This window comes from Saccoglossus kowalevskii, chromosome 12 (genome assembly GCF_978046115.1).
Source record: "Saccoglossus kowalevskii chromosome 12, keSacKowa6.1, whole genome shotgun sequence".
Taxonomy (NCBI): domain Eukaryota; kingdom Metazoa; phylum Hemichordata; class Enteropneusta; family Harrimaniidae; genus Saccoglossus; species Saccoglossus kowalevskii.
In genome coordinates this window covers 18,441,901-18,463,623 of record NC_140652.1, presented here as the reverse complement: position 1 = coordinate 18,463,623, position 21,723 = coordinate 18,441,901, and the positions used below count along the sequence as shown (strand labels likewise).

Sequence of the window (21,723 nt, the reverse complement as noted above, 5' to 3'; positions counted from 1 at the left end):
GCATTCAGGCTTGTAGTTTTCAAGAAGAAGTCGAAAAAGTAAAACATTGACACGAACGACTGAGGACTATCACTCATATGATAAGCTTCGCTCGACAAAGTCGACAGCAGAGCTGAAAAAGTTTGAACAGTTTTTCATCAAATGTCAAAGTACCGTAGACAGTAACTACCAGTAAGTGGAATCAGAGGGCAATGCATCTTCAAATATTTGGGGAGAGGGGTGGGAGGGAGAGCTTAGAGCAAACTAGAATCCACTGAGTATACTTGACTCCAGTAGTGATTCACAAGTCATTCAATTATGTAAATTACAAAAAATTCAAAACTGTTGGGGTATCACAGAGACATATCAAACGACTATCAACCTGGTTCAAAAGCTACTCTGAATTTGTCTACAGTATATATGTAAATACTAGTACAAGAACTCAAACATACGGTATACCAACCATCATGATGGCATGACTTTCTGAGATACCAATACGAGTTCTACCTTACTTTTTGTAATACAATTTAGTGAAAGGGAATGTCACATTTGCCGCTAGTCATTTTTAATAGTACACATAACGCAATATGCACGAAATATGTTCTTTAGGTGTACATGTATATAATAAATAAATTGTTACTGGTATAGGTCGTTAAATCGAGAATGTATCATCATCCCTCATACCCTCAGGCAATAACCATCTATCATACTCGTATTTCTATTACAACACATTGCCCTCCCCTCAATGGCAAATGGATCAAAAAGTCCCAGCATGCATCAGGGTTTAGGGGATGTTAAATTGTGGATTATTGGCAGTTAAGGCTACATAGCTACACATGGGATACAAATTAAGACTTACAGTAAAGCATTCATAGAACTGAGCATTTTTAGATTCTCTGGCTAAGAAGAAGTTGATTTTTGTTGAATTTGGTAAGTAAAATGTAGATAAAAAGGTACTATACTTTATTTTCGCTATTTTTGCTGAAGGGATGATTCTGTGAAAATAAAATCCAGCGAATATACTTTTTTTCCTATAATTCACATTAAACTCATCTAAAAATCAGTGAAAATAAATTCCATACAAAACGCCCAAAAAGCCTTTTCAGCGAAAATTAATTCCAGCGAAAATAAAGTACTCCACAATATATTAGTAGGATTTTATGCACCCTGTCTCAGCTCTTCATCAAACATAAAGTGCTTTACAGTATATTGTATATAATAAGCAATCGATTGGCATTTACTGACAGCGCACTTTTGCTATATAAGATACACATCTTCAATCCATATAAAAACAAACTTTGCAAGTTAATTTGACCACAGGTAAACTCCTCAGTCTTTCATTTACGTTTTGGAATACATCAAAGCATGTCTTCAAAAATGCTTGGAGAGTGAAAAATAGTTCTCTTAAAAGCAGTGAACCTAATTTGATTGTGTCACAAATAATTTTGCATGTGTAAATAAAAAAAAAAAAAAAAAATTGAGGAGAGTAGCTCCTCTGTGCAAAAGGTTGTGTGAGAAATTACTGTTCACCTTATAAGGATATAGAATGTACATGTATGTAGGTCTGGTACACATGTTATTATAGAGAGGATCTGGCAAGGAATACTTATTAATATTAGGCTTAAAGCAATTAATACAATGACTGCCTGAGCTACATGTCCATGTGTATACACATGTACAGTATATGTTGTGTGTAGCAAATATGAATATTGACTATCGGTAGATGTATTACATCAAACAAGGCAAAAGTGGGACAGTTCTAACATTTGTGGTCAACGACCCGAAACTCAGAACATGTACAATGTATAATGTGATTGCCAATATGGGTACATGTATCAAGGTCGTGCACCTTCTCAAGGTCACGGATTATCTGTACCTCAAGATGTCAGAGTCTATCTCTGAAATTAACTAAATATAAATAATGAAAATGCATTTTGTAAATACTGATTCCTGTCTCATATTGTTTTACATGTAATCACAAAATAATAGGCCATCACTGACATGCATGCATGTAAGCATAAACAAGTCAGCATACATTTAAAATTAAGATAATTTAATTACCATTCATAATTAAATTAAATAACGATATTACTACCATGGAAGCCTAGAGTTCAGATTATGGTTGGGACAAACCATTAGTAAACATAGGGAGATCAGCATTAGCTTTGAGGGGATGAAATACTTTATACAATACATATTTGTGGTTATTCATCCTGTTCTCTGGAATATGCAAATGAGGAAACTCATTAAAATCTTTCAGGAGGCAAGATGGGAAGGAAGTAATCCCACATGTCATTATTCGGCTTCTGTTGAAATTCATATCCAAAAAGTTTATTTTTTATGTATTTGTACTGGGAAATGCAATGGACATTTAAGGATCTGTATTGTTCATAATGAGATTAACTTGAAGGTAAATATGCACAAGTTCAGTGAGTGACAAAACAAGTACACGATAGAAAAAAATTGATATTGTATCTTTGCATGATGGGTAACCAACAATGCTTTTTAATAATGTGATCAGTAATCAGATGGCTAGAGCGCAAAGTACAATTTATTTGGTGAATGTAAACCTATACAATTATCTATGGGTACAAGTATGAATTGTGTTAACCACATATTCAGTTTCCTTGGCCCCAAAATATTATATGCGTATTAACCCCGGTATATGTATATTTATACATGTACAAGAAGAGATCCCATTTGTAATTAAGGCCACATATCTTTTACTTATTAAATTGTCAATTCCTCTACATTTTTTCACAGTGGCAGTGAAGGCAATTTAGTTTGCTTTATTGACTTCGCAATAAACAGAAACAGAAACCTCTAGTAAAGTGAGAATGTTTCTAAAACATACTCATACCCCCTTATCCTCCCAGAACTTAAAATGCCTAACACGGGTGAGTGAACCATACATTTCACAAACATCAAACATCCCTATAATCACCAAAGTTCACATCAGTCGATTACCTACAGAAATTGCATGAAACCAGAAAAAAGAAAAATTTTAACTTTTAAGTGAACATTGTAATGATGTAAGTGTCAAGAGTTCTATAATTAGACCATGTGTAAATACACACATGATAAATAAGAAGTACATTTACTGAGTTAGTTTCATGGTCATGTGAGTAGGTAAATATCAATTAAAAAAACAAATGCTGACACCACCTGTGCAAAAGGCCATGAATGGAATTGTGATACACCATTAAGTACTTTGATATTATGTCTCCTTTCTTTCAAAGCCTTGGAAAACGACATTCACAATCGTGTACATGTATCTAGTTTCAAATATCACAAGTGTAGTTGCTGCTGTCTAAAATTTTTATTAAATTTTTTTTACAGTTTGAGTTGGATCCCATGCATGTTTGAGTTGTATACACGAACTTTCATATAATCTGCACAACAACCAAAGCACTTTTAAAATCTTAATGAAATAATACGAGGTGCGGAAAGTATACACGAACACGATATAACGATCAAATTGAACATTACGCAACAAAGGTCGCTGCGTCCCTGAATGCAGGCAGCGTGCATATTTTGCAATAATATCAAGAGAAACGTATACTCCTTTTTTCCTGCTTGTAGTATTTAGAGATATTTAGAGATGGGTTCATTGCCAATAGTGCTAGCAAATGTATTGACAGCATAAGTAATTTTACTAAGACTTTTATGTATTTTCTTTTGTCTCGTGTGTGTACTTGTGTGTATTATATTTAATGTCTTTTGATCACAGATAATGTAACAAAATATATTATTTAGTGTCAAATAAAATATACTATACTATACTATAGCCCGAAATGGCAACGAAAAATGTTTTGACCTGTGAGAACGTTTGTGTTCAGTGACTGAATTGTTTTCGTCATGCACTATATGTCCAATGTGAACAAAAAAAAGTGAAGAAATTGATTGATGTCAACGACCTTGCATAAATCAATTCATACCTAATAGTTTTATTTTATATATCTGTACACAATGGAAACTTGTGTCTTTTTCGTTAAAAATTATAGAATTATAGAAAAACAAAACTATGGCAAGAACTATCCTGGCATTCCGGACTCTTCAAACTTTTGCAGGATGGCAGTTCAAACATTTTGAAAAATTAGAAAATTCACAATATGTCAAGATACAGAAAAGTCAGTATGCTAATTGTATTCATTCATATGCAAAATAGCTTGAAAGGCCTGAACATTTCACCTACTTTTTGACTTCAGAATGAACGCTTCTACAAATACAAAAGGTGGTCGATGCTAATGAACAGTGAAAAAGACCTTCGAATGACACGGCATGCACACAGTAAATGAAGAGAAAACATCCTGTTTACGTTAATTTAATACAGAAAATGAAACGAAAACTGATGGATGGGTTCGGTGAAAGGCGGTGTCAGCCTGTGGACGTGATACAGCAATGTGCAGAATAAACAAATACTGTGAAAGACTATTTTCGCTTGGAATTAATTTTCGCTTAAGGGGCGATTCAATGAAAATAAAATCCAGTGAATATACTTTTTCTCTCTTATTTTGCATTCAACTAACCAAAAGTCAGTGAAAATAAATTCCATACAAAACACTCAAAAAGTCTTTTCAGCGAAAATTAATTCCAGCTAAAATAAAGTATTTTACAGTAAATCATACCACCTCATACAAATACATTGATCACTAATAGTTACTTAACTTGGCTGACAGTCTTTGTTACGTTAATTTTTATAGAATAAACTTATGTTATATTTATCAAGGTGCTATGGCATGGCTGGCACAAAAATATTTCACAAAATAACAATAAAACATTATTATATTCATAAATCAACAATGTATACAATAAATAAGACTTTCCAAGCAATGTAGCATTATAAAAGTATCTCTGAACAACTATCTGTGTGAGCATAAGTGAATGTTTGAATATTATTAATTTATTAATTAATATGCAATGTTTTGAATACTTATTAATTTTTAGTTGCTTTATTTTACACTATTTTTACCTTACTGTATCCACAGCAGATTACAGTTGCGTAATAAACTATTATTATTACTATTAAGTTATTAATCATTGGTGGTTGACTGGAATGAGGATAGATATTTTTTCTGTAACAAATATTTTCCAATTTTTTTCCACCATTTTAAAACAATCAATAAATAACATGGTAATTTGGAAATATATTAATGATAACTCTTCAGATCGTAGGACTCCCTAATACCCTGAAGATGAACTTATTTCCTGTTTCATCAGTAGGTCAATGACCTCACTGATTCATTACCATTACAAAATAGAACATTCTTTTGACTACCTTATGAAGAGTTCCCTCAACCCATTCACCAATTCAGCAAAGAATAAAATTATAGATAAGTGGCTGAAACCCCCAAAATTGGCTAAATACAAAACATTGAGTTGATGTTCAGTTTTGGCTAAAAGTTTTTTCAACTGGGATGGGGGGTCCTGTTATTTCAGTGAAAGGTGATTGGCCAACAGGTCATTCACCTAAAGAAACATCAACAAGAAACTGATAGCCACCTATTAGTAATGAGGGTGATTTATGTCGCCTGGCAACAGAGATGTCAATTCAATACAGCAGAATTATCAATAGTAGAGTGTTCAAGGCCATAACTATGTGTCAAGTACTGCATAGCAACCTCTCTCTAATTGTGGAGCTCAAACTGGAGTCTACTAAAAAATCAATAATTTACATGTTAAAAAACAACAAAAATATTTGACTTTTTTTTTTCAGGATATGATGCAGAAAGTATCATCTTTAGATGTACAACTGGATTTACCTGCCCATGGATGTACAGAATAGTGGGAGATGGGGGAGTCAACCTTTTTTACCACTTTTTCTGTAAAAATATGATTAAATTTCTCGTGTAAACAAAACAGTTAAGGTTCAGTGCTCAGTTCACACTGCTCCTTCTAAAAAAATTGATATAGCACACTTTTGCAAAACATAAAAAAAGAAGAAATGACGACAATAAAAAAAACACAACAGTAAATCATCGTTATAATCTCATTGCAAGAGAAGATCATGAGTTGTAAAACAGTGGGCATTCAAGAATTATGTTCTTTCACGTTTTTATTGACTCCAGTAAAACAGCAATCAAATTGGTTACAGCATTCACACTGTAAACCGATTAATTTTCGCTGCTAGAAATTTCCATAATTTGAAATTTTGCATAAATCGTCAGCACCATAGAAACTCCACTGCTACAAAATGTTTACTGATTTGAAAAAAATATGCTTTAATTAAAACAGTTTACAATACACAATAATTAATTATCATGTACAAAATTAAAAACAATATATCTTAATTGGACAATGATTATATAATATTATTTAATATTAAGTTTTAATTGATGAATTGAAAAATGTCTATTGTACTCAAAACTATGTGCGTTTAGGAATGCGAGTTATTAACTTATTTTTAACAGTATATTGTCAGTATAATTTCGCTTGCAGTTATTAAATGTTTTCCGAAATGTTTTGAGTTTGGACACGTGAGAGGGCGTTGACCTTATTAACCGTAATCTGTCTGCCAGGCGAAGTCACGTGTCTGGTTGTGTTGCGCGAACACGATCAATGTTATTTTACATAGCAGACACATCAAGCGCATATTGATTTTATAGTGTGGACAGCGCGATAAACGATATCAAATTTAAAACAATTATATTCTGAAAAAGAGAAAAAAACAGTCGCCTAGACTGATCCAGTTCAGTTGGAGAAGTCGGACATGTCACAGTCGAGGACACACAAAGGGGATCAAATGAAACGGTGCATGCGATCTAGATACATCGCCGATTTGACATATTATAGCAAAAAATGGTGGATCTTACCTTTATATAATTGTCTCTAAGATAATGGAATATCGTGGTAATTCAGTCGTAGCCAGGTAATAATTTTTTCCTCGGCTCACACAGACACGGGTCTCAGCTGATCTGCTGTCAATTTCAATATGGCGGCTAAATGCTAAATAGATGACGTCATCCATACAACAAGGTATTTACTTCCGCATTACTTGTTTTTGTTATCATGTTCCCACGGATTTTTATTTCATGTTAGTCGAATGAAAAATCATGACGAAATATTCGACCTTCACATCCAACGTTTCAGTGCTTGGTTAATAAATAAACTTATTTTATAAAAAAGGAAAGCACAGTGAAATAACTCGATTGAGGGCGCTCATGTAGGAAAGTTACTCCTTGTACTGGTATTTGAAACAGTGACGAGGCTTGTTTGATTTAGCGAGAGTGCCTGAATATGATCAATATTTTTAATAGGAAAATGAGCATAATGCATACAAATGAGGTTCACAATTAAAAAAAAAAAAAAAAAAAAAACTATTTTGGATAATTTATGACTTTGTTGAAAGTTTAAAACGGCCAATCAGGAAAGAATAATGTTGTCGCTATAGTAGCATAGTGGTCGTTGCATCAGACTAATGATCAGTATATCCAAGTTCAAATCCTACCTGGGGTTGAACACAAAAAAGGCTCGAAACAGATTACAGAGGCGGCGGCGGCACGGAATTTTGCATTGGGGGGGGGGGGGGTATCTGCTCACCAACCTTCAACTCAGGGGCATGCTCCCCCTTTAGAATTTTGAAATATAGACCCTCTGTAACGCTATTTACAAAAAAAATTTTTGAGGGGGCGAATTTTGACAATTCAGAGTACCATAAATACATTTTTTTAGTTTATGCGTGTTTCTAATACAACAGTACAGATACAGTATATTTATCATCCTCGCCAGCCAAGGACCATTTATTGAGCACAAGCCTTAACCTTAAAATTGTGAGCATTATAAATGGCCGGTTTTAGAAAAACTGTGTGGTTCAAACGATGTATATTTACGTGCTATTGGTAACATGCATATACTTGTGCCATTTCTCCATGGTATACTTGTCTTCTTCAAAACAAGTGAAACACAGACATACTGTAAAATACTTGATATTAGCTGGAATTAATTTTTGCTGAAAACACTTTTTAAGTGTTTTGTATGGAATTTATTTTCACTCATTTTTGACAAGTTGAATGTAACACATAGGAAAAAAAATGTATATTCGCTGGATCTTATTTTCACTGAATCATCCCTTCAGAGCGAAAATACCGAAAATTAATTCCAAGCGAAAATAAAGTATTCTACAGTAGTACCTGAATTCATCTGGGGATGCGTTCAGGAAGAGTTCCATCAGTTACCAACAAGCAAGTGACAACACCCGTATGGATTGGCAATATAAATGAGAAGACGCTAAACCAACGAACATGATGCATTTACTCGGTTTATTATGTACATCATAATAGCAATGCAACATAAATAAATAAAGTGCAATATATATCGCCTATTTTACATATTCATATTACACCTAGGCTGGTTACAATACTTCTATGAATTGTGCTGAACCCCAAAAAAGTAAAATAAACTAACAGTTATTTTAGACAACCAAAGTTGTGCGTACTATATATTTATGAAATAAATAAATAAAGAAATACAGAGAATTACCTACAGACAAATAGATACTACAGCTACATGTTTTTAACATTTCACAGTGCAGTTACTACGACAACATAGATTGAAACACTCAAATAACATTCTTGTTTTTGTTTTTTCCAATCGTTTTCATCCACAATGAATACAAAAAAACACACTTTATTTATTATCAATTTGACAAATGTATGTATACCCTTCATTATCAAATTACAAAATTTTACTCCAACACAGTGTATTATGGGATAGATTTGATAGCAGGCGTACATTTCCTCAACAAAGGACGATCATTGGTGGAAACTGCGAAATATGATAAAATGTACTTTTATAAAATCACAGAGAAATCAACGTCATTATCCCTCGACTGCAGTTTTCACCAGACACAATAGTGTAGTCTTGAATTTCGGTGGTGTATTTCACTGTATTTTACACATGTGTGTACTAATAATAATAAAATAAATGTGACCAATTTACCAATATTCACTAAATGTGATGGCTATCTTAATTCCAGCGTGAACTTATTTTTAATGTGATTCAAGATGGCCGCCTCGATAAAGTAAATATCAGTCCCATTTATTTTATTATCACTTGTACTTCAACTGGCTGTGATGGGATTCATGTCAAGCATGACTTAACGTAATGACCTCCCACTGTCAACACATTGCCAGCTGACGCCGCTTTTTCCCTATTCATATTAACTACCCACGAAGACTTTCAGCGGGCGGTATTTTAAAACCTCAGTATTAATTCTTGGACTCAAGGAGAACAAAACAACGAATTAAATCAAAGCAGATTATATCCAAAGTAACAATAAAATGATCACAGAACGAAACATAAATACTTTATGAATATACAATAAAATTATGACAATATATTGTCTATTGAAAGCACATCTCCACTATAATTAACGCATTGATACCTATAGTGCGGTAAGCCGCCATACATAACACAGTGACAATTATAGTACCGCATAAATAAAACATGAAGTACCGGTACATTTTCTACACCCACCAAAGTATTAATTATTTCACCACCAGTTCCCTCTTTTCATCACAAATTAACAAAATAGTCCCATTTATAGTCTGCACTTTCCTTCAGAAGATTAGAACAAAAGTAGCCAAATCTTTTGAGTAAAAACCGAAAATTGCCTCAAATTTTTTCTGTTGGCTCAAAAATCAGGGCTCATTTTTGAGCATATAGAAGAATAAAAAGAAAAAGTGCAGAAAAATTTGGCAAAGAAAGTCTGGTGGTGAAAAGGTTCAAGTTGTTCTTATTATTCTGACAGCACTGGAAGAAAAGTGTGGCTGCTCTTTTTGAGAGGGGAGGGGTTAATTATATGACATCCCAATAGCATTGACTTATAACCACAAAACATAATAGTAAGAATGGACTGAGCGTGCTTAAAGCTGACAATGAGTATCTGTAAAATATCTTTATCTAAAATTTTGTTGTAAAAACTTGTGCACACCTGAACTGTGAATCTCATTGGTTGTTTGAACTGATAAGTGAATCTCATTGATTGTTTGAACTGACCTGATGAATCTCATTGGGTTTTGAACTGATTAATGAATCTCATTGGTTGTTTGAATTGACCTGATGAATCTCATTGGTTGTTTGAACTGATTAATAAATCTCATTGGTTGTTTGAACTGACCTGATGAATCTCATTGGTTGTTTGAACTGATTAATAAATCTCATTGGTTGTTTGAATTGACCTGATGAATCTCATTGGTTGTTTGAACTGATTAATGAATCTCATTGGTTGTTTGAATTGACCTGATGAATCTCATTGGTTTTTTGAACTGATTAATGAATCTCATTGGTTGTTTGAATTGACCTGATGAATCTCATTGGTTGTTTGAACTGATTAATGAATCTCATTGGTTGTTTGAATTGACCTGATGAATCTCATTGGTTTTTTGAACTGATTAATAAATCTCATTGATTGTTTGAACTGACCTGATGAATCTCATTGGTTGTTTGAACTGATTAATGAATCTCATTGGTTGTTTGAATTGACCTGATGAATCTCATTGGTTGTTTAAACTGACTTGGAAAATCTCATTGGTTGTTTCAAATAACCTGGTAAATCCTACTGGTTGTTTGAGCTGACTAGTAATCTCATTACTTATATGAAATGATTTGGGGAATTTCAATTTGAATCTGATTGGAGAATCTGATTGGTTGTTTGACAATTACAAACATATCAACAATATTCTATTTAAAAACATTGCATTAAATGGTAAGAAAACTTGCTTTGAAAACATATTTCAATCAAATCTGTCATAAAAATCTGTTTTACTATTTCAAAATATCCTGGCATTCCCATATATGGTATAATTTCTGCTATGTATTTTCAGCCAATTAGAAATAACTTCACACTTCCAAATATGGTCTTGCTAGAGTCTGATTTCATATATCGTATGTATTATCAGTGCTGAGAAAAATTTGGTACTTTTCATCTTATTGGATATTCACCCACTGGTGTATATTGCCTATAACTACGTCAAATGTTTGTCAACCAATTAAAGTGTACATTACTAAAAAGGGCCTTGTCACTTTGATTGGTTGCACATTTAGTTATACATTAAAACAACCCAAATTACTTGCTATGGCAGATTTTAATTTGATTGCAACTGTTTGGCCAGACAAAAAAAATCCTCGTTTATCAGACCGTCTCTGTTTTTATTTTGACTTGTGGCAAAAATTGACCATGCTGTCTAAAATTTGGGCCAAGCATTGTTTGTGTGCCTTTCCAACAGCTTTAATAGCCATCGTTCGTTTCTACATTTTAAAGAACATATGCAAATTGTGCTTGCCTCAAGGTTTTTAAAAAGGAAATCCGATAAACAAAATGTTTGTTTTTTCTAGCTAAGTATGTCTGTAAATTCAAAATTGGGATAATGTAATGCACATTTAGTGCATATGACAGTATTTTGATAGAGCTCGTCTATCTTAGATTGTATTCACCTCTGAGCAAAATGGACTCAACCAAAGAGCACACCAGGCAAGGACCTGTACACTGCCAGTCATGTCAAAACAGGGGTGTTCCTCTATGCTGCCTTTGGAGGGGGCCTTGACAGTCTTCCCACATAAACTGGTTTGCCGCACCAAGCAAGCTGCCACACAAAGTGATATCACGTTTTTAAAAAACCATTTAGTGCTGTGTGCATAAATAACAGAAAAGAAAGCAATATCTTATACATTGTGACAATGACAAATTTATGTTTGCAAGCGCTGCTTTCAAAAAGATTTGGTGGTTGAGGGCGTCCTAATTTAATACCAGAATGAGGCTAGAATTTAGATGTACTAGCAACCAAGGTGGTTCGAATTTTATCAGAGACGAACACATGATGAGCGTGGAATTGCTTTGATATTTTTAGATTTCAAAAACAAAGTTTTACAAAAAGGGAAAATTTTTCCTTTTAGCATGTTTTCATGTTGAAACAAGTGTAATACAGGCAAGTCTCTCTCTGGAGGAATGAGAAATTAGGTGCCCTCAACACAGACAAATTTTTACATACAGTGTTTTTTTTCTTTTAAAACATGTAACACTTGCAGATGAAATGAAGGTTCTGTTCTACAATAAATGTGTTGTTTTATCATGGTCGTCATTCAAGTAACATGATATGAACATATACATGTATGAAACTTGCTATCATGAAATGGATGATTATTGGTTAGTTATAGACCTGATCCACAATTAAGTACCGGTACAGTCACAGAGAGAGTTTATGAATACGCAGTTGTGTCTCGGATCTAGATAATCAGTGGTAAGTAGTGAACTGGTAAGTCACAGACTTAGATCCACAACTGGGATTATGAATTCACAGTTGTGTCTCGGATCTAGATGATCGGTGGTAAGTTGTAGACTGGTAAGTCACAGACTTAGATCCACAACTGGGATTATGAATTCACAGTTGTGTCTCAGATCTAGATGATCGGTGGTAAGTTGTAGACTGGTAAGTCACAGACTTTGATCCACAACTGGGATTATGAATTCACAGTTGTGTCTCGGATCTAGATGATCGGTGGTAAGTTGTAGACTGGTAAGTCACAGACTTAGATCCACAACTGGGATTATGAATTCACAGTTGTGTCTCGGATCTAGATGATCGGTGGTAAGTTGTAGACTGGTAAGTCACAGACTGAGATCCACAACTGGGATTATGAATTCACAGTTGCATCTTGGATCTAGATGATCAGTGGTAAGTTGTAGACTGGTAAGTCACAGACTGAGATCCACAACTGGGATTATGAATTCGCAGTTGCATCTTGGATCTAGATGATCGGTGGTAAGTTGTAGACTGGTAAGTCACAGACTGAGATCTACAACTGGGATTATGAATTCACAGTTGCATCTTGGATCTAGATGATCAGTGGTAAGTTGTAGACTGGTAAGTCACAGACTGAGATCCACAACTGGGATTATGAATTCACAGTTGCATCTTGGATCTAGATGATCAGTGGTAAGTTGTAGACTGGTAAGTCACAGACTGAGATCCACAACTGGGATTATGAATTCATAGTTGCAATAGGATCTTGATGATCGGTTTAGACTGATACATTAATACATACATGTAGATACATTGTAGCTTTCAACAATTGCCGGTATATTCAACAATTATCACTGTGAATTTGTCGAACTACCTGATGTTTGTTGCCCGTGTTTCTCATTGTTGATAAAAATCCTCATTTACCGGTATTACAAATACATCCACTGATTCAATAAAAAAGGAATAAGCCCAAAATGAGTTTGTTCGTAAATTAAAAGCTCTGATAATGAAGTTATTGTGATTCCACAAACTGGAGATGTGCTTCCAATAAGAATGAATATCGTACATTACACATGATATATTTCTACACTACATAGTATGTGATATATTAAACAGAAACAAATTAAGTTAGTAATAATCTATATTGTATATATACATCGCTATCAAAAACACGTCACATAATACATACCCACGTTACTGCAAAACGACAATATAAGTTTTTCATTTTTCAAAAAATTCTGCGCTATTATTTTTTTAATTTTATTCCTGAAATCAATTGCTTCGTCGCCCCTTCTCTCACTCATTGTTGGTAACTTCAAATTCAAAAATTGACCTTTTATAAAATCTCTCCAAAATAATGTTTGTGAAACGTTTACTTCATATTGCCAACATAGATCTCTTTGCCAAAAACAGAAGAATTTTAGAAAGTTCTACTTATGAAATTAGCTAAAGTTTTCCAGAAAATGTTTAATAAATTGAGTTAATGCTAGTATTAGTCGGTATATGCTAATACACACATATGTGAAAATGGCAGTGGAAAAGTTTTCTTTTCTAAAATGTGACATGTATATTGTAATATTATGCATAATGATTAAATGCCCTACATAGGGATGTTCTCAAAAAACACACACACACACACACACAAAGAAATGATAATCTCAAGAAAAGTTGAGTATTGTCAAATTAGTGACCACAAAATGTTAATTAAATCATCATAGACCCTATGCAGCATGTATCAAAATTTCGCGTTAACAAAAAACGTATTTTTGTCGAAGTTTATACGTTGCGCGGTATACGCAATGGCTAGCATTGCTATGGCAATTAAAGTTCCATTACTGCTTGGTGAATAGTGAAACATCACTCTCAAAATACGCTAAAACATAAAATGTTTAAAAATGCATACATTTTAGCTAAAAATATAACATAATAAAAAAGGATATCCTGTCCTGCTCACTAAAATTTTTAAAGTACTGGGGGGTCTTATCCCTTAAACAGACAAACCTACTATGTAACTGACCTGCAAGAATTCTTCCTAACTCAGTGAGTGTCTGTTGTTTACAAATCTAACTTAATTCAGGAGATCCACATAAATTCAGCATCTGTAGCTAATTTCCCCCAAAAAACATCCACAATCCCAAAATGTGATGATGGTATACATATTCATATCGATAATGGTATGATACCTCACACACAGACTTGCAAAGTGAGAATGCAACTTCAACTTCAAATGAAAACTTTTGGACTTATGAATATTTATAAGTTATAAGGATTCCTGAACAAAATAATCATCTAGTTGGATACAAAGTTACAAAACCATCATCAGGTTTACATTGATTCTAAAGTAATTGTTCTCTTCGAGTTTTCTGATGGATGCAAGCAAAAAAAAATATTTGCTGATGTTTAGAAGTGCCACTCTCATAGATTGTATACTGGATCATTAACATTAATTATAACCATAGTGAAGTTATTTACGTAAGCACTACTAATAATGAAGCAAATAGAGTACATGTCTACTGTGTAACAAGAGCGGTGGTCGTAGTAACAATGTTTGTTACAGATACAAATCTGAAATCTACGTGTCATTTCACATGTACTGTTAAATTATCGTTAGATGCAATATCTAAAATGAGACCTCTTTCTTAGAACCATTCATGGTACACAATCTTTCCTGTGGGTATAAATGCACCCAACTCGTAACAACTAAACAATTATTACTTTTTTTAGTTCAGTAATCTTCGTGAAAGTTGTCTCCTCAGAAACCAAGTCAAATCAATGTTACTAACCCTTGACCTTCATTGTTTACCTCTGGTACATCAGTTTTACACCATTCAAGAAAATCCTCTTGTAGTATTATTTGTGCAATTGTATCTGCTGACTGGCATTTTAGCATAGCACCAGTTGTGGATCTGGATTGTATAAACTGAGCTACTCCTTTTTCAATGAAATTCATTATTGTTATTTTTTTTTTGAGAACATCCCTTAAAAGTTGTCATTACATAACCTGAGCCACTAACATATAGAAAGATAAAAATATAAGTATAGGAAATGATAATTAGCTTGAATTATCAACTGTTTTCAAATGTACTCTTTGTGTGATACGAGATAATGCCGGTCCACCAGCTTTCTCGTCAGAAATCAATAATACTGTAGCTGATGGACGGGTTATTACTCTCAGTTTAAAGTTTTTGGGCTTAAAGGGCCATATGCTGCATTTTTTAGCAAGTTTTTAGTTGATGTAATATTGGACTAAACCATTTTGACAGTGAATGAATACTAACATCACCGAGAAAATTGAAAAATGATTTTTGTTTTACAAAAAAAACATTTTTCAGCTATTTGGATGACATGTATGCCATGTTCCATAACTTATCACTGTGTTTTTATGTATATGTTACCTCAAAGTTGGTTCTGTCTCATATTACACAGATTATAAAAATATGGAAAAAAAAATGAAAAAAAAATGCAGCAAATGCTTCTTTAAAAGAGTTGAGCAGAAAAAAAAAATTACCACACCCCATTGCAACGATAAATATCACCATTGTATAGTGGTTAATTTTTTACTTTTGGATTGTTCCAAGTGCAATCCAAATTTGAGGGGTGGTAGGTACTCATCACTGAATGACATCACATCAATCCATTAATAAAAGTATGTTGTAAGTTTTTTGTTATGGCTGGAAGTCTAGATTTATTCAAACAACAGGGCTTTCAATTTAGAAAAATGAAGGGGGGAGTGGCATCTTTAGACACAGTGGAAAGTGAACAGCGCCCTCTGGTGTTTGGAAATTCAGATATTCTGACTCAGTTGTTGAGCATAGTTATTGTTAATAGAGGGCGATAGACAAATTGATTACAAAATGTTTTTTCAAAAAGTCCCCGTAATTTTAGTTTTATAATACAAAAATATTTGTAAGAAATATAACAAAATTTACATTGATAAATGTACTGCTGTAAGAAATATACAACATCGTAACAATCATGAAAATCAGAATGCCTTGTGAGTAAATAGTCGTGTACTTCTCTAGATGTATTTTAATAATTTATATGTGGAGAAATAAAATCTTGGTCAAGTTCATTTTTTAAAACCAGTGGGTCATCCATCAGTCACTATCTTCACATCAAATGCATCTATCCACTGAACCCCCTCCCCCTCAGTAGAAAGTGATAATGAGAATGCCCTGTACCCACAATGCACAATCGTTTATCAAACAGGAAGTGACATCATTTAGTGACAAGCACTTTTACAGACAGTTTTATATGTCGTTAAATTGAAACCGTGGTCCTCCTGCTCTGGGGACCCCAACTCTGAATTATGAAAAAAAAATAGGGTAGAACAAGACAAAAATATTAATAAACATTGGCTGAAAAAGTTAATATTTCAAGATTTATATACACTTGCTAAGTCTGACTAAGCGTGTGCAGTCTACGGTAATATACGGTTATTGAAAAATACAACCTGCTATGACAGAGTAGCATTGCCGTTGGTTTAATTATACTGCACAGTACTGCATGTTTTCTAATATACTGTATTAACTGATGCTAAGAGTTTATAATCCAACAACCACAAAGTACGTGCACAGACAGGAGTATCGTCTAATACTTCAGAGATTGATGCGTCAATACTCTCATGCTCATATCACATTTGCTCTGTTACTAGTTTATATAAACTGAGGTGTCAAAAGAAGTAATATTCAAATGATACAGTATATAATTTATGCATTTTTTGGTTTGGTTTACAATGCTTTGATGCACTTCAAATAGAGCAAATATGGTATGCAGTATTCTTAAAAATAAACGCATTTTCATTATCTCAATCAAAAGTAAAGCCCTGTTAGGCATGATTGTCTCTGCTCATTCATATCTGTAAGACACTCAATGATTGGTTGTTAACAGATCAGTCGACCAATCACATAGTGTTTCTGTCCAATTCATTTTTCAATATACTCTTTGATTGGCTGATCACAATAGCGCCTGGTTAATCCTAAAGCAACTCCATCTATGCCTTGGATTACGTAATTGCACATAAACAAAAACAGCGTTTTACGCCAAGGAATAAATAAACATAAACTTACATTGTATATACACTACAATATATGAATATATAATTTTACAACACAATTACAGAAAAAAAAAATCACATATCATGATGAAGAGATTTAGTCTGACTTTATCAGCTGATGAAAATGTAATAATGAAGAGCTAAGGATGATGGGTAGTATTGGTTGTTAAGGAAGTGACATCACACATTAAGCAATCAATTGTTAAAAAAATGGCGGTCTGTGTTCTGCTCAATATCAGGACCTATAATAGAATAGCTACATGTACACATCACTTGTCGTTAAAGCTGCAGATAGATTGTAAAATAGTGTAGAGCTTAGGCTGCCAGCAGCTCTGTCTCTGTGAAATAGTACAAGGAATTGCCTCCAATGATGCATTGTTACAAAAGTTAGTGGTGAATTAAAGTAGCATTTCATTTTAAGCCTAGGAGATTAAATAAATAAATAATGACTACAGTGGTACATATAGATGATGGTAAGACAGTTTTTATTTCAACTCCAAAATTCAAATACTAGTAACACATGCATTTCTGAATCCAACCTCAAAGTTGAAAGGTCCAAAATTTAGGATAAAAATCAAAACATGCTAATATTTTTTGAATATTACAATCAATTACGAGGTTTGAAAATGTTTTGTAAAGGCAAAGATGCGGTTCATATTTAAATGTTCTGTAAACAAACTACCGTATTTGCACTTCAGTATTCCTCTATTAGTAGAGTATGTGTTATATTTTAATGAATCAGGATTCAGCAAATGTAACTTTTAGTTCATTTGTACTTTTATTGGAGATGTGCTTTTAATAGAACAAATACGGTATGGATTTTACGCATCATGTATATGTCATATGGTATCTATATTGAACATGACGAGACATAACGACTTTTTTCAACTTAGTCTGCAGTGTCTTTTTTTTTCTTTTATTTAGAAACACGGTTGCTAATGTAATATTATGTTTCCATCACGTTCAGATGACCTGTAATATATTTTTAATTGCAATTTAAAACACTTAGTTGCCATGGTAATGAAATTGACAACTGAGAAGGCTATGAAAAATACATGAATCCATCTTTAAAGTTTTTTGAATCAGTTATTTCACTGAGTGCTACTGAGATGTAATTATGAATTGAGATTATGCAAAGCATCATAGGAAGCAATTCTAACTATAGAGGGACAGGACAGATTACATCAGATACTACTTTGGTGTACACAGGGGTAACTATGAATAAGAGTGAACACCGCCCTCTATGGCAAGATATGGATTTGGTGTATGTACTCTTGAATGCCGGTTGGCACATGTTGAAATATATTATGGTCTAGCTACCTCTTGACGCTATAAATAGAAACATAGCCAACCCTGCTCCAAACCAGGCATATTTGCATACTGTTTCAACGATGTCGTTGACGGTTTCTCTTGCTCTCTGGGATGCTCTTTCATCATCGAAAAATTCCAGGAAAGAATCCTAGCGGAGAAAGAAAATGTGAATCATTGTTTTTATGAGATTTTTCAAACAAAGGGAAATGGAAATACTGAAACTCAAACAATTTTGATTTAAATTTTCATTCATGCATCACAGTATGAGCCAGTGTTACTGTAAAAGAATTAATTATTCACTGGGTTTTAATTTTGCTTAGTTCGCTGACTGGAAAATACGCTAAATTAAAACCCAGTGAATATGTAAAATTTAGCATAGAACACATTATCTAAATGATAAAACCGTGAATTTAAAACCCACTGAATATGCCTGAAATGGTAGATCATCAAAATTTAAACCCAGTGAAAATTAGTCATTTTACAGTACATAACCAAATCAACTATTGCATTCATGTTGGGAGTTGATAGTATTTCATACTCCATAAATACAAATTTTAGGTTTTTGAAAGACTGACTCATTTGTGTTGATTTTATGTTTTCTGTAGCAGCGGCATTGGACCAATAAACCTTACAGATTCACTCTGCGATAGTAATATTTAGATTATCAAGCAACATATTTGATGTGCCAGACAGAGCGCCCTCTAAGGCAATATGGCACATAAGCGACGCAAAACAAGTGTTAACAAGTTATGCCTCATTCTGTCAACTTACCCATCCCCCATGTTGTTTAATCTATGTCAATAGTTTATCCTAATAACCTAGGGAGTACATAAACTGTCAACTTACCTATCCCCCATATTGATTAATCTATGTCAGTAGTTTATCCTAATAGCTTAGGGAGTACATAAACTGTACACTTACCCATCCCCCATGTTGATTAATCCATGTCAGCAGTTTATCCTAATAACCTAGGGAGTACATAAACTGTCAACTTACCTATCCCCCATATTGATTAATCTATGTCAGTAGTTTATCCTAATAGCCTAGGGAGTACATAAACTGTCAACTTACCCATCCCCCATGTTGATTAATCCATGTCAGTAGTTTATCCTAATAACCTAGGAAGTACATAAACTGTCAACTTACCCATCCCCCATGTTGATTAATCCATGTCAGTAGTTTATCCTAATAACCTAGGGAGTACATAAACTGTCAACTTACCCATCCCCCATGTTGATTAATCCATGTCAGTAGTTTATCCTAATAACCTAGGAAGTACATAAACTGTCAACTTACCCATCCCCCATGTTGATTAATCCATGTCAGTAGTTTATCCTAATAACCTAGGGAGTACATAAACTGTCAACTTACCCATCCCCCATGTTGATTAATCCATGTCAGTAGTTTATCCTAATAGCCTAGGGAGTACATAAACTGTCAACTTACCCATCCCCCATGTTGATTAATCCATGTCAGTAGTTTATCCTAATAACCTAGGGAGTACATAAACTGTCAACTTACCCATCCCCCATGTTGATTATTCCATGTCAGTAGTTTATCCTAATAACCTAGGAAGTACATAAACTGTCAACTTACCCATCCCCCATGTTGATTAATCCATGTCAGTAGTTTATCCTAATAACCTAGGGAGTACATAAACTGTCAACTTACCCATCCCCCATGTTGATTAATCCATGTCAGTAGTTTATCCTAATAACCTAGGAAGTACATAAACTGTCAACTTACCCATCCCCCATGTTGATTAATCCATGTCAGTAGTTTATCCTAATAACCTAGGGAGTACATAAACTGTCAACTTACCCATCCCCCATGTTGATTAATCCATGTCAGTAGTTTATCCTAATAACCTAGGGAGTACATAAACTGTCAACTTACCCATCCCCCATGTTGATTAATCCATGTCAGCAGTTTATCCTAATAACCTAGGGAGTACATAAACTTTCAACTTACCCATCCCCCATGTTGATTAATCCATGTCAGTAGTTTATCCTAATAACCTAGGGAGTACATAAACTGTCAACTTACCCATCCCCCATGTTGATTAATCCATGTCAGCAGTTTATCCTAATAACCTAGGGAGTACATAAACTGTCAACTTACCCATCCCCCATGTTGATTATTCCATGTCAGTAGTTTATCCTAATAACCTAGGGAGTACATAAACTGTCAACTTACCCATCCCCCATGTTGATTAATCCATGTCAGCAGTTTATCCTAATAACCTAGGGAGTACATAAACTTTCAACTTACCCATCCCCCCATGTTGATTAATCCATGTCAGTAGTTTATCCTAATAACCTAGGGAGTACATAAACTGTCAACTTACCCATCCCCATGTTGTTTAATCCATGTCAATAGTTTATCCTAATAACCTAGGGAGTACATAAACTTTCAACTTACCCATCCCCCATGTTGATTAATCCATGTCAGTAGTTTATCCTAATAACCTAGGGAGTACATAAACTGTCAACTTACCCATCCCCCCATGTTGATTAATCCATGTCAGTAGTTTATCCTAATAACCTAGGGAGTACATAAACTGTCAACTTACCCATCCCCATGTTGTTTAATCCATGTCAATAGTTTATCCTAATAACCTAGGGAGTACATAAACTGTCAACTTACCCATCCCCCATGTTGTTTAATCCATGTCAATAGTTTATCCTAATAACCTAGGGAGTACATAAACTGTCAAATTACCCATCCCCCATGTTGATTAATCCATGTCAATAGTTTATCCTAATAACCTAGGGAGTACATAAACTGTCATCTTACCCATCCCTCATGTTGTTTAATCCATGTCAGTAGTTTATCCTAATAACCTAGGGAGTACATAAACTGTCAACTTACCCATCCCCATGTTGTTTAATCCATGTCAATAGTTTATCCTAATACTAATAACCTAGGGAGTATATAAACTGTCAACTTACCCATCCCCCATGTTGATTAATCCACGCCAGTAGTTTGTCGTTGATATACCTTACTGTCCATCCAATCACACTTGCTACAAAATCCTCAAGTCCATATGATGCACAGTATACAGCGAGTCGTCCACTGAAAGAAATTAATGCAGCTATCCTTCCCCATGATATACCTACAACAAAAACAGATAATAAA

At 34.0% G+C, this 21,723-nt stretch overlaps 2 protein-coding genes across 3 annotated transcripts in view; both read right to left on the bottom strand.

Annotated features, from left to right (window-relative positions):
* The window catches only part of LOC102803398 (bcl-2 homologous antagonist/killer-like), a 47,662-nt gene extending 40,719 nt beyond the window's left edge, over positions 1-6,943 (bottom strand). The window contains exon 1 of the mRNA XM_085506468.1: positions 6,792-6,943. The gene's annotated coding sequence lies outside the window, so the exon portion shown is untranslated. The remainder of the gene's footprint in view (positions 1-6,791) is intronic.
* A 1,275-nt stretch (positions 6,944-8,218) lies between these two features.
* Positions 8,219-21,723, bottom strand: part of LOC102803518 (anti-apoptotic protein NR13-like) — a 28,077-nt gene continuing 14,572 nt past the window's right edge. For both annotated transcript variants that reach the window (XM_085506466.1, XM_085506467.1), the window contains 3 exons: positions 21,537-21,700; positions 18,595-18,733; positions 8,219-11,605 (listed from right to left, as the gene is read on the bottom strand). In XM_085506466.1, the coding sequence (XP_085362592.1) occupies positions 11,580-11,605; positions 18,595-18,733; positions 21,537-21,700 (329 nt within the window). In that variant the 3' untranslated portion in view covers positions 8,219-11,579. The remainder of the gene's footprint in view (positions 11,606-18,594; positions 18,734-21,536; positions 21,701-21,723) is intronic.